The sequence below is a fragment of the Candoia aspera genome, chromosome 6, assembly GCF_035149785.1.
Source record: "Candoia aspera isolate rCanAsp1 chromosome 6, rCanAsp1.hap2, whole genome shotgun sequence".
Lineage (NCBI taxonomy): Eukaryota > Metazoa > Chordata > Lepidosauria > Squamata > Boidae > Candoia > Candoia aspera.
The window spans coordinates 64,641,443-64,655,329 of NC_086158.1; the positions used below are offsets into that span (position 1 = coordinate 64,641,443).

The 13,887-nt window shown below is 37.1% G+C and overlaps 1 protein-coding gene across 1 annotated transcript in view; it reads left to right on the top strand.

Annotated features, from left to right (window-relative positions):
* The window catches only part of FANK1 (fibronectin type III and ankyrin repeat domains 1), an 88,815-nt gene extending 76,634 nt beyond the window's left edge, over nucleotides 1-12,181 (top strand). The window contains exons 8-12 of the mRNA XM_063307820.1: nucleotides 4,746-4,911; nucleotides 7,797-7,940; nucleotides 11,735-11,812; nucleotides 11,919-11,963; nucleotides 12,060-12,181. Coding sequence (XP_063163890.1) covers nucleotides 4,746-4,911; nucleotides 7,797-7,940; nucleotides 11,735-11,812; nucleotides 11,919-11,963; nucleotides 12,060-12,164 — 538 coding nt within the window. The 3' untranslated portion in view covers nucleotides 12,165-12,181. The remainder of the gene's footprint in view (nucleotides 1-4,745; nucleotides 4,912-7,796; nucleotides 7,941-11,734; nucleotides 11,813-11,918; nucleotides 11,964-12,059) is intronic.
* Nucleotides 12,182-13,887: the final 1,706 nt, after the last annotated feature.

Sequence of the window (13,887 nt, forward strand, 5' to 3'; positions counted from 1 at the left end):
AATGGGCCACTTCACATCAAATGACCACCAGATCTACTACTGTGGACAAGAGGACCACAGAAGAAATGGAGTAGCCTTCATAATTAATAGTCAAGTGGCTAAAGCAGTGCTTGGATACAATCCAAAAAACGATAGAATGATCTCAATTCGAATTCAGGGCAAGCCATCTAACATCACAGTGATCCAAATATACGCCCCAACCACAGATGCTGAAGAAGCTGAAGTAGAGCAGTTCTATGAGGATCTGCAGCACCTACTGGACAACACGCCTAAAAGAGATGTTATTTTCATCACGGGAGACTGGAATGCTAAGGTGGGCATTCCAAATGACACCTGGAATTACAGGTAAGCATGGCCTGGGAGAACAAAACGAAGCAGGACATAGGCTGATAGAATTTTGCCAAGACAACTCACTCTGCATAACAAACACTCTCTTCCAACCACCTAAGAGACAGCTTTATACATGGACTTCCCCAGATGGACAACACCGAAATCAGATTGACTACATCCCTTGCAGCCAAAGGTGGCGGACATCTATACACTCGGTAAAAACAAGACCTGGAGCTGTCAGTAGTTCCGATCACGAACTTCTTATTGCACAATTTAGGATCAGACGAAAGAGATTAGGGAAGACCCACAGATCAGCTAGATATGAGCTCACTAATATCCCTAAGGAATTTGCAACGGAGGTGAAGAATAGATTTAAGGGACTGGACTTAGTAGATAGGGTCCCGGAAGAACTCTGGACAGAAGTTTGCAGCATTGTTCAGGAGGTGGCAACAAAATACATCCCAAAGAAAGAGAAAACCAAGAAGGCAAAGTGGCTGTCTGCTGAGACACTAGAAGTAGCCCAAGAAAGAAGGAAAGCAAAAGGCAACAGTGATAGGGGGAGATATGCCCAATTAAATGCAAAATTCCAGAGGTTAGCCAGAAGAGATAAGGAATTATTTTTAAACAAGCAATGCGCGGAAGTGGAAGAAGACAATAGAATGGGAAGGACAAGAGACCTCTTCCAGAAAATTAGAAACATTGGAGGTAAATTCCAGATAAAAATGGGTATGATCAAAAACAAAGATGGCAAGGACCTAACAGAAGAAGAAGAGATCAAGAAAAGGTGGCAAGAATATACAGAACACCTGTATAGGAAGGATAACAATATTGGGGATAGCTTTGACGGTGTGGTCAGTGAGCTAGAGCCAGGCATCCTGAAGAGTGAGGTTGAATGGGCCTTAAGAAGCATTGCTAATAACAAGGCAGCAGGAGACAACGGCATCCCAGCTGAACTGTTCAAAATCTTGCGAGATGATGCTGTCAAGGTAATGCGTGCTATATGCCAGCAAATTTGGAAAACACAGGAATGGCCATCAGACTGGAAAAAATCAACTTATATCCCCATACCAAAAAAGGGGAACACTAAAGAACGTTCAAACTATCGAACAGTGGCACTCATTTCACATGCCAGTAAGGTAATGCTCAAGATCCTGCAAGGTAGACTTCAGCAATTCATGGAGCGAGAATTGTCAGATGTACAAGCTGGGTTTAGAAAAGGCAGAGGAGCTAGGGACCAAATTGCCAATATCCACTGGATAATGGAAAAATCCAGGGAGTTTCAGAAAAACATCTATTTCTGTTTTATTGACTATTCTAAAGCCTTTGACTGTGTGGACCAGAACAAATTGTGGCAAGTTCTTAGCGGTATGGGGATACCAAGTCATCTTGTCTGCCTCCTGAAGAATCTGTATAATGACCAAGTAGCAACAGTAAGAACAGACCACGGAAGAACGGACTGGTTTGAGATTGGGAAAGGAGTACGGCAGGGCTGTATACTCTCACCCTACCTATTCAACCTGTACGCAGAACACATCATGCAACATGCTGGGCTTGAGGGATCCAAGGCTGGAGTTAAAATTGCTGGAAGAAACATTAACAATCTGAGATATGCAGATGATACCACTTTGATGGCTGAAAGCGAAGAGGAACTGAGGAGCCTTATGATGAAGGTGAAAGAAGAAAGTGCAAAAGCTGGCTTGCAGCTAAACCTCAAAAAACCAAGGTTATGGCAACCAGCTTGATTGATAACTGGCAAATAGAGGGAGAAAATGTAGAAGCAGTGAAAGGCTTTGTATTTCTAGGTGCGAAGATTACTGCAGATGCTGACTGCAGTCAGGAAATTAGAAGACGCTTAATCCTTGGGAGAAGAGCAATAACAAATCTCGATAAAATAGTTAAGAGCAGAGACATCACACTGACAGCAAAGGTCCGCATAGTTAAAGCAATGGTGTTCCCCGTAGTAACATGACTGCGAGAGCTGGACCGTAAGGAAGGCTGAGAGAAGGAAGATAGATGCTTTTGAACTGTGGTGTTGGAGGAAAATCCTGAGAGTGCCTTGAACTGCAAGAAGATCAAACCAGTCCATAGTCCAGGAAATAAAGCCAGACTGCTCACTTGAGGGAATGCTATTAAAGCCAAAACTGAAATACTTTGGCCACATAATGAGAAGACAGGACATCCTGGAGAAGATGCTGATGCTTCGGAGAGTGGAGGGCAAAAGGAAGAGGGGCCGACCAAGGGCAAGGTGGATGGATGATATTCTAGAGGTGATGGACTCGTCCCTGGGGGAGCTGGGGGTGTTGACGACTGACAGGAAGCTCTGGAGTGGGATGGTCCATGGAGTCACGAAGAGTTGGAAGCGACTAAATGAATAAACAACACAACATGAAGAATGTGTCCTAATGTATTAATGATCTCATTCAACTGAAAATAGTGTTCATTCACTTGTAAAAATTATAATGGAAACCAGCTATACAAAGTACTTACTTCATTATGGTCATATTGATCTAATTTAAGTGAAATCAGTGTTACGATCATTTTATGAAATCAAGACAGTTACATTGTTCAGTTTCTCAACTGCAGGATTAAGTGATTGGCTTAATTTTTAAAATCTTTTATAAAGTAATTTTTTGTATCAAGCAACTTTGTTCTTTTAATTAATCAAACCACTTCTGTTGTCAAAAGAGAATTCCATATTAGATACTTCTCTGAAATACTTTATGACAGGTATCTGTATCTGTAAAACAGCAAAATGGGACAGGTTGCAGGGCACCCATTGTTGCATATTTTATTGTTAGAACAGCCTTCACAAAAGAGCATTAGCAAGTTTAACCTCTACATTTGAGGTAATATATTGACCGTTTTGAACTCAGAGAACTTTAGAGTGAAAACTTGATATGCCTCTTGAGTTTGGATCGTGAAAATAAATGTGCTTATTTAACTTTTATCCTCTTTTTAAAATTGCTGATACAGTACACAATTAGAAAGTTAAGCAGTTTTAAAGATTTTAGTAGTTAAGAGATACCAGCTGTAATTCTAAACTCACCAGACACACCTGTTAGAACTGGGTTGGTTTTATAGAAGGGTTCTGCTCAGAGTCTTACTGAACTAAATAGGTATATGTAAACATAAAAATGAAATTTTCATCCATAAGCCACAACTATGCACATCAAATTATCTTGTAAGAGAATCAGGGGCAGTTAAATTCATCATTAGGTATTTGAGGGGATAGTTTGAAATAGGAAATCAAATTTTTCCCTGCACTGTCTGGACAAGCTGGTGATCTGGAAAGCCCAGAGCCCCAGCCCATCAGATTGCTGGTTTTGCTTGGACACTCAAAGCCTGATCACTGTCAGACATGCTTTTATTCTCACTCTGTCTGAATAAGTCAGTTTCCCCAGGAAGAGCAGGAAGTATGTGACATTTTGGCTTAGCCGTACTGTATGCAGCACGTTAGCTGGTTCTCAGGGATCAAACCAAACCAGCTGGATAAAGCCCCATAAACCCAACTATAAGCTGAGCAGAAGAACAAGTTCATTCTAGTTGCCAATTGAATATATTTATTTTTAAGAACCAAGCAGAGAAAAGTTTAGAAATACTTATTTGCATTTAAAGACATGTAGCATGATGTGCTGAATTTGATCTTGATCGTATCTAAATTTGATCTTGATTGTAATTTCTTTACATTAGCAAAGTAACTTTCTGCTGGCTTCAATAAAGTAGCAAGCCCAATCTTGATTCTTTTTAGTGGCTGAAGACAAATGAGATTTCACAAAGAAGTAGTCAGCCTGGCCCATCTATACCTGTCATGAGTCCTTCAGGGATTCCTGCACATATTTCTTTGATATAGAGCTGAGTCATGAAGTGGAGAATTAGCCTATGATGTGAGTATATCAGGGCATGTGCTTTGTTCAGAGATATGCTCTATCAGCACCTTTAATTTCTAATGAAGTTTGGTCTTCTGTTTCTGAAGCTTTGAGTCAAGCATGAAGATAAATGGGCTTCTTACTTGCCCATCTGTGGAAGAACCATTTTCTTACATTAATATGAAGAGGCAAAGGAACCTGATGTTCCAGCACTTTTTTAAAGAAAAGATATATAAGACGAAATATTTCCTCCTCATCTAGCATTTTGGACTGCAGGAAATTAATTATTACCTACTCATTGAGAAAGGAATAGAGATGATGGTCACCAAAAAAACAAACAAAAAAAGGTTGCATTCACAATAGCAGTAACATACTTTTACCGTGCAATGTAGCAATATACAATGTGAAAGAATAAATCTGTTCCAAGAAAATTAATATTTAACTAGAAGTGTATGGAGGCTAACTTAGGGGTTACTTAATTTTTTACTTTCCATTTATCAGCCATTCAAAATAAGCGCTTTGGCTTTAATAAATGCTTTTATTTTACAGCTTAATGATAGCTTGTTTTGCTGGTCACCTGGATATTGTCCAGTACCTCAGATCCCAAGGAGCTTCCTGGCTATCCAGGGATTTTGGGGGATGTACAGCTATGCATTGGGCTACTGACGGAGGACACTGTGATGTTATTGAATGGATGATCCAGGATGGTTGTGAGGTATTGCGGACATTTGTATAACTTATGAAAAACAGCATTTTGTATTGTGTTTTCTGATGTGTACATACTACTCTGCATGTAACACTGAAGATGGTAGAATAATGCATCAGTAGATACATGTGTGAAAAATACATTATTTACTTAGAGATGCTTTTATAGCAATCTAATTATTGTAATTGTATCTTACTATTAGGTTAATTTTCTTAATGGAAAACCTGTCATAACTTTTATTAATGTTCATCATTGTTACCAACATGGAAAAAATAAGAACAAACTTGAAGCAAAGGAGATTAAAATGGCACGTTTTAATTTTAATTAATTTTGATCTAACAAGAAAAAAATATAAGGTGATCTGGTTTGGATTAAATAGAAGCTGCTTGTTCAGTGGAGATATCCTAGTCCCTGCTTTTAGACCCTGTCCTCTATGCCTCCTGAAAATCTCTCCACTTCCACAAGTTGCTTCTCCTAATTCTGCTTTCCCACTGCATCCTTCATCTAGATCCCAAGTCTTCTTTGGACCCTCCCCTCCCCATCCCAGCAGATTTTTAGAAGGGTAGAACCGTGATGATGAAGGAAAAAGGGGAGGAATACCCATAGATCTAAGGCATTGAACCCCTCCCCCATGCATTTTAAGACAGGGTATCTACATACATAATTTTTATATCTTCAGGCATATTTTAGAAGTCAGAGTTACTATTTAAAAAAAAAATTCTTAGTATTTTGTTTAATTATTTAAATGATGCATTATCTAACAAAACTACTTATTTACATAAGTGACTACTCAGTATAGCTGGGACTAAGGCTGCAATCCTTTCCAAGGCTGACTTGGAAATAAGCCTCATTAAACTTAATTACCCTTTTTTTTAAAATAGACATGCACAGGATTGTGTTATACATCACAATAATTCCAACTGGATTAAGACTGCTATATTTCCTTTCTTATTACTTTGGCAAAGCCTTAATTTGTGTGAAAATGTGAACTCAAAGATAAACATTTACATAGATGAATGCTGGAACATTTTCCAGAAGTGTGGCAAACAGCATGAGGTATGCTTCAAGTGTATGAGGAATAGTTATTTCTGTGGAGACCTAACTCTGACAACACAGGCACTAATTTATTACAGAAAAGAACAGTACAGTAGAATCTCGGTTAACCGGAACTCAAGCAACTGGCACTCTCAAGCAACTGGCAAAAAAATGAAATAATACGTTAAATATAAATTTAAATAAAATCAATTTTTAGTGGAAAGGTAAGTTTAAACTTGGCACACTGTACCTAGCCACCCCAATCTGATCCCTTTCTAGCATATCTTTCTGCTAGAAAGGGATCGGATGGGGGCAGCTAAGTGCGGCGTGCCAAGTTTAAACTTACCTTGGTGCACCGCCCTGATCCCTTTCTAGCAGAAAGGTAAGTTTAAATTTGGTGCATCTATTTTTAATAGTAACCCTCAAGCAACTGGAAACTACATTTAGCCATTATCTACCGATCCCCATGGGTGCCAGTTAACCGAGATTCTACTGTAGCATGGTTACTATATCTTTTCCCCTAATATTGGGAACAGGCATGCCAGTTTAATAGACATATAGCATAAAGACAGACAGACTGGATGGTTAGTGTTTGCTAAATAAGTAAATGGAAGTAAGTAGAAATGCTAAGGCAGGGGTTGCTTCATGCCAGAAAAGCTCTAATGCTCATAAACATGGTGGGCTATGTAAACAAAGCAGGGAGGAAAAGGAGAAAGAGCTACAATTATATATTGAAGAGTAAGATGAATAAAAAGACTTCAGTTCTTGATTGGTCAGAGATAATGGCTAGTTAGCTAGAAGAATATAAATCTGTTGCCCTGTTAGCAGCAGATCATCAGGATAAAAGAGCAGGATGGAACAATGTTTGTCTTCCAGCCTTTTTATAGAAAATCCCTTCTACTTCAAGAAATCTTTTGAGTTAGGTGTTCGGCCCCTAAATTAAAAAAAAAAGAAAACATAAATGGAAATTAAATTGAACATATGGGTTAAGAATATTGCAGCATCTAATGCTAATACTTGAATTACAGAATCATGTAATGTACAGTAATATAACAGCAGCACTTTGAAGAATGTAATTACACACATTTCTTGCATGCAACACATTCAAGGATTACCAGAAAATAAACAAAATCTAAGTTAAAACTATTACACACACAGTTTTTAAAGCTATTACATTCATCTTGTCCAGTAACTTACTACTATTACTTTTACTAATCCATATTTATCAACAACATGGTCTTCCATCTGGAAATAACAGTAGCTATACCTCTGTTGCCAACCACGAAGGAAAATGGAAAAAATAAGGGTGAAAAACAAAGGTATACTAAAGATAGTAAAGATGTAAAATGAGACTGTTTAACTGGCAGAAGAAGGTACTAATGATGCCAAGTTGCAGGAGAGAGTTGGTAGAAGAAATAGATTTTGGGGTAGGTTATAATAAGGAAGAGAGCCAGTTTGGTCTGGTGGGTAAGGCACCAGGCTAGAAACCAGGAGACCGTGAGTTCTAGTCTTGCTTAGACACAAAGTCAGCTGGGTGACCTTGGGCCAATCACTCACTCTCAGCCCTAGGAAGGAGGCAATGGCAAACCACTTCTGAAAAACCTTGCCAAGAAAACTTCAGGGACTTACCCAGGCATTCTCTGAGAATTGGACATGATTGAACGGAATAATAATAATAATAAGGAAAGGAGATTGAATTAGTTTAATATAGGTTTAATGAATTAGTTTAATATAGGAAAAATAGGAGAAGCTGTTAAAGGCAAAGAGACCAAGACTGTAATGCAAACTTTAAAAGGAGATACAAAATATGCATACTATTTAGAATATTATTATGGCTCTGACTTTTCTTTCTATAACAGGTTGACTCTAAAGACTCTGGCTTGGAATGGACTCCACTGTTAAGATTATGTGCATTAACTGGAAAAACAGACGTAGCTACACTTTTAATAGACGCTGGAGCTAATGTGAACATAAAAGATAAGGATGGCAAGACACCTTTGATGGTATGCTGTACTGCTAAGTAACATGCTAGAATGTTTCCCAGTAAGGAGAGTAAGAGTGCACTGATTGGTTCTAAAAATTCCTAAGCCTCAAACTCCCCACTTCATTATTCACCATTAATTCAGCCTTAATTCACAATTAATTCAAGGATAAGTCAGTAGATAGGGATCCTTTGCCTAATCCAAAACGATGCAGAAAGTCTTTTGGTGGGGGGGTACTGTGTATGTGCCAGGGCTGTCCTGGCTATCACTTTGTCTCCAGGAAAAAAAAGTATTGGTTTTTAAATCCTTTAAATCCTGAAAGGACTTTAGTTCAGGAAAACAGAAAAACCGCTCCTTCCTCCTGTATCAGCTTGGGCATACCCTTTTGTTAGTCTTATCTTTGGTGGTTATATGTTCAATGGAATCTAGAGAAAGGATCTTCTCAGTGATTGCACCTAAGTTCTACCATGGAAGGTAGGCATCCCCTAATAGCCTTTCACCATTATTATGTGATTGTTTTTAAGTCTACTGAATGGTGTGTGAGCACTAGAATGTATAATAGAAATTTGTACTCAAATCTCAGTAAGAGTGACCTCTGTGAGATGCTGTAGCTTCCTGTTTGATCAATACTTACTTGGGGAGTATAATATTGTTAAGAATAGGTGTCTGTGGATGGGTGAGGGAAGGGACAAATGATTATATGTCCATTATGAAGTCACCATGGAAGTGCTATGACATACATGCTTCCATCAGATGTTGCAATTATGTAGTTGCATAATTTGTGTGATTATATCACTAAGTTTTGACATTATCATGGCTTGTTATGGATGCCTATGCTATTATGCATGGCACTCTTATTCAGTAATATTCATTGTAGATAAAACATGGAGGTGTGCAACCATTGCAAAGCATAATACTCAAACCTCTGAGGAAATGTCCTTTATTAGAGAAATACAGCCATGTCTTGCACAATTCTTCATTTGAGCAGAAGACTCTGTCCAAGCATGCAGTCCCACATCCATATTCACCTTAAGAACTCCTTTCCTTGCTGAGAAAGGCAAAAGACTTGGAGTATACAGGACATATTTCCAGAAGTTGCCATTGTATTCATGGCACATTTTACCTATGAGCAGAAGTCACAACATATATCTCTAGTAATACTCTGGCAATAGAAGAAATTTTATGATATGATTGTGCAATATCAATAAGGAAAAACAACTTGTATTTTCAAGATAATAATTGTTATCTGGGAATAGTTTAACAAGACAGTCAGCTCTCAAACCACACAGAATATTTGGCACCAAGGAGAACATGTGCTGCATATTCTTTCAAAGAGTTCCAGAACTTCTAAATTCCTCAAACTGAGTTGGGAAAAAAACAATTGTATCTCAGTGGCAACTAAATGGACAATTCTTAACCAAGTTCAGGAAAAATGCTTGAAGACTATATTGTTTTTACCCTTCTTCATATTGTTGTACTGCTCTTTGCTGTTGTGAAACAAATAGTTTTCAGTCATAACTTCAATAATAGAAGAAACATTATACTTTGTCCTAAGGATACAGGATCATTTGAATGTCCCATAAATAAGATAATGAACTATAGAATATCAATTTGCATACATAATCAAGAAATGAACATGACTCTTCTGTGGCTATGTTTGATATCATTACTAATTAGTGATAGGTATAAAATTAATTGCCATATATATATATGTATAGTTTTAACAGTTTCCAGTGAATTACACTATGAGCATATTTACCTTAGGGACCATTTGTTTATACACAAAAAGTAGTAAATTTATTTCAAAACAGAAATAAATACATTTTTGATTGATTGATTTATATAATTTATATGACTGTACATCTTACACAGGTGATTCTTGATGGTTAAAAGCACAAAAGTCATAACATATTATAACTGGTGTCCAAGGATAAAGCAAGGACCCCACTCACGAAAACAAAACAAAACAACAAAACAAAACCTTCAACAGGAGCAGAGTAAACCTAACGTTTTGACCCAAATGTCTGGAGAAACCTGGTAGCAGAAATGTTCTGTCTGTATCTATATTTATATATTTATATAAACATAGGTGGAAAGTCTTCCAGATATCATGTATTATTCCTAATTTGTCTATAGGAGCATAATCTATACCTGAATAAGAAGACTATTTCTTACCAGTACCAAGCTTAAGGCATTTTCAAAGTATCACTTCATTTCCTCTTAGATATCTATTTTCAAGGCATTTTATGTCAAAATATCATTTCTGGTTTGTTGCATGAAATGGAATAGTCTGAGCAGATTTCTTTAATAGGATGAGGCTTCTTATTCTTCTTACTTAGAAATTCATCTTTCTGAAGCACTGCATTTGTAGATGTTATAAGGATCAAAAGGAACTCTGTCATGTTTTTACTCCAATCAACATAGAGAGCAAGTACTTCTCTACACTTAAAAACAGGTGTTTGGGATGCTACTTTAATGATCTGGGGAAGGGGAAACGTATATAATATTGCCAGATTCTGATTGCTGATTAATATCCAGTTCCCTCTTGTAGAGGCATATTTTACTGCCTCTTTAGAACTATCAACAGAATTCTAACAGGGCAGTGAATTTCAGGATACTTACATAATATAAAAATGACATACAGCAAATATCTCAGCACCTGTACTGGATCCAGCATGCCAGATTTTCCTGTCCTGTTATGTTGCTTGAGGCTAGATGGGTTATGACCAACTTGCAAATTACATTTTTATGAACATATGTATAATGTGTTTTAAAAGTATACTACAAAGACAACACGTAAGGGGGATCAGTGTGTTTGGAAAAACTAATATTGGACAAGATAACACATGTCATGGTTTCTGTTCAGGTTTTTGTTGAGTGCCCAGTTTTACCCCAATGAAACCCTAAGATCCATGGTTCTTACTACTAGGGCAGACTTTCCTTTTATCCAGGAAATCGGTCATCTTTGCCTGTTGCTCTGTCTGTGACAGAAACACAAAACTGAAAGGCCGAAGAACAAGCAGCTGTCAAGAATATAATATTTTGCTCATGCCTGAGGCAGACAAGGAACAAAACTTGTTGGTGCTTGGGTACTTATATAATTTCTCTAGAATAACATTTTAATATTAGGCAATGCCTGTATGATCTCAATTGTTGTCCTTATATGGCAGCACTTGCTGACAAAATGCAAACACTGATTTTCATTGAAGAGAGAGAGTTCTCAATTTATTCTCTACAGAATTCTATTGCTTTTGTATATTTTCTGTGAGGAAAAAAAATTATGCAGAGAAACAACTGTGGGATATACAACAAAAAAGAAATGGCAATTGATGAGAGGCTCATGAAGAAGAATACTCCATCTGGGATTAAAACACCCTTCTCACATGTATTGTTTTGTCTGTAAATGAAACAGTTAAATAAAACCACATAAAAGTCAAGTCTGATGAAATGAGCTCAATTTCTAGTGACATCTGTACATCTGTATAATTTTCTCAGCAACAATACAGAAGTTGTTTGGCAGTGGATTCTTCGATTAAGTTTAGAATGCTTTTCAGATCACAAATTTGCTACATAAGAAATTGAAGGAATCCTTCATATAGGAGAAACTCATTCAATGAACATACTTACTTTCAACATATTGGCACCTTTGCATATCTTCATTGCAAAAGGAGAACAACATATGAGATTCAGATAGTGCTTATGTGCAAGTGACATTTAGTATGAATTTTGTCTTGTGCAAAAAAGCCCATTAAGTTCTCCAGTTATTGAAAAGCATGAAGCATTAAACTGCATGTATTTCTTTCCTTATCTTATAGGTGGCAGCTTTAAATAATCAAGAAGATTTGGTTGCATTATTATTAGAGAGGGGAGCAGATCCTGATATTAAAAATGAGGTATTAATATTTTTTTTCTCTCTGCATACATGTACCTACCTACCTATATACACAGTACTTAAAGAGTAAATTGAATATGTCATTTGTTTGATGTGTTGCTTTTCAGTTTGGTAAGGGTGCTCTGGAAATGGCTAGAGGCTTGAACAGACAGGTAGGGATGTATCTTACTTGAATTACCCCTGATTTCTAATTTATTAACATTCTTCATCCTCTGTCAATTAACTTGCTAATTTTTCTTTTTTTTAAGAGTGTGGTTTCAATAATAGAAGAAAAGAAAAAGCAATTAAGCAGTGTGTCTGTTGATCTTGCTGCATCTACCCCTTCACGCTTATTTGAAGAAAGTGCATCTTAATCTTTCTTGCCAGGAAGGTGAGACCATGAAGATTGATTTCTGCTTGTTTTCTTTTCTCCTGTATGGCTGTTACTCATTCTTGGACACTTTGATTAAAATGTTTCCTTCTTCAGGATTTTCTCTGGCATTTTACATTTATCTGAATTTTAAAACCATCTTACTTTAATGATAACCAGTTTTTACAGTACTACTAAGTTTTTCTGTCCTTTGGAGTTTGAATTTAAAATCCATATGCTAATAGTTAGCACAACTCAATATGTTGTTTGTCACATCATGTGTCCTGCTGTGCTGAATTTTTGACGAGCTGGGTAGGAACTATGGAATCTGGGCACTTAAACACTTTTCTCAACCATGATCCTGATTAATGTCAGTGAGGGTTTTCTCTGCTTGCAAATAGTAGATGCTCGTAAGGGAATATGACTAGGACACAATATGCTTATTCCCTCTCCCCCACCCCCTGGATCTTTTATTTTTTTAAGAATCAAGCAGCCAAGGGCAAACTAACAAGCAGTTTATTAAAATGAACCAATGCCAGGGAGTTGCACTGCAGGGTTTTAGTGTAACAGGTTTTCTGCAATAGAACACAGTGAGAATGATAATTGACAAAGTAAGAAATGGATCATAGTCGGGATCTTGAATATAATCCTAAAGACTGCTAATATAATTTGAATTCTTAAGGATAGTGCAGCTTTACATCAGCCAGTAGTGTAACTTGGCCTTATATTTGGAGGCCGTTGAGGCAGAAAGCACAGTTTCCATAATAAGCATGCCATCCTAGACACTTAAGACTAAGAGAATACTACTGACTACAGTGGGATTTACCTCTGACTCATTGGATTGCTCTGTTAGGGCATTAGGCTGTTTAGAATTATCTATGAATATGTTTCATTGAGCTTAATAGAAATTCTGGTTAGATCTTTGGAATTGTTCTGTAAACATTCATTAATGAAATCAACCAATTGAAAAAGTGAATTTGTTTTTACACGGTCAAACTGAATTTGTACTTATATGTAGAGTGTTCTCCAAAGACTATATTCCTGTGTAAAGGTGAGAATGAGTGTGATCAGCTGAATTCCTGTTATTTTTATTAAAGCCTGCCACCCACGATCCATTTGAAATCCACTTGGATTTCCATTTGGATTCAATAATTATTTTGATCTAGTGAACTGGAAATGGATTCATAACCATTTTTCTTCCTATACTCTAATGTCACTGGAAAAAATGCTACCACAGTTTTTTCACAACCGTTTTTCTTGAATCTAAAACTTACTCATTAACTTTGGCTGGGTATGTTTTTTACCCCTAATTTTTTTCTTTTGTTTTGTTTTATGAAATGCAATGTACAATGCAAACTTAAGATGTAGTCCTATGGGCTCAGAGAGATTATTCTATGACTATAGAATAGAACAAATCTCATTTTCTGTGGGAGGGGAGAGGAAGGACCAACCTTGGGGGAGATTCAACCTTGAAACTGCTATATCCAGCCCATGTGAATTTTTTTAAACCCCAGTTCTCCAATTTTTGAATCTCTGATGACAGAGAAAGAAAAAATAGATAAGAGAACCCAACCATCAGTATACTAGGAGAAGCTGTGCTATAGTCCAGGCAGGAGAAGGGGGAATTTATATAACCCCTAGAACTGGAAAAAGTTACCTCTTGAGGGAAAGAAAGAAAAAATATTGCTGCTCCCCCATTTCTGTTCTGCTGACAGGCTCCAGAAAAG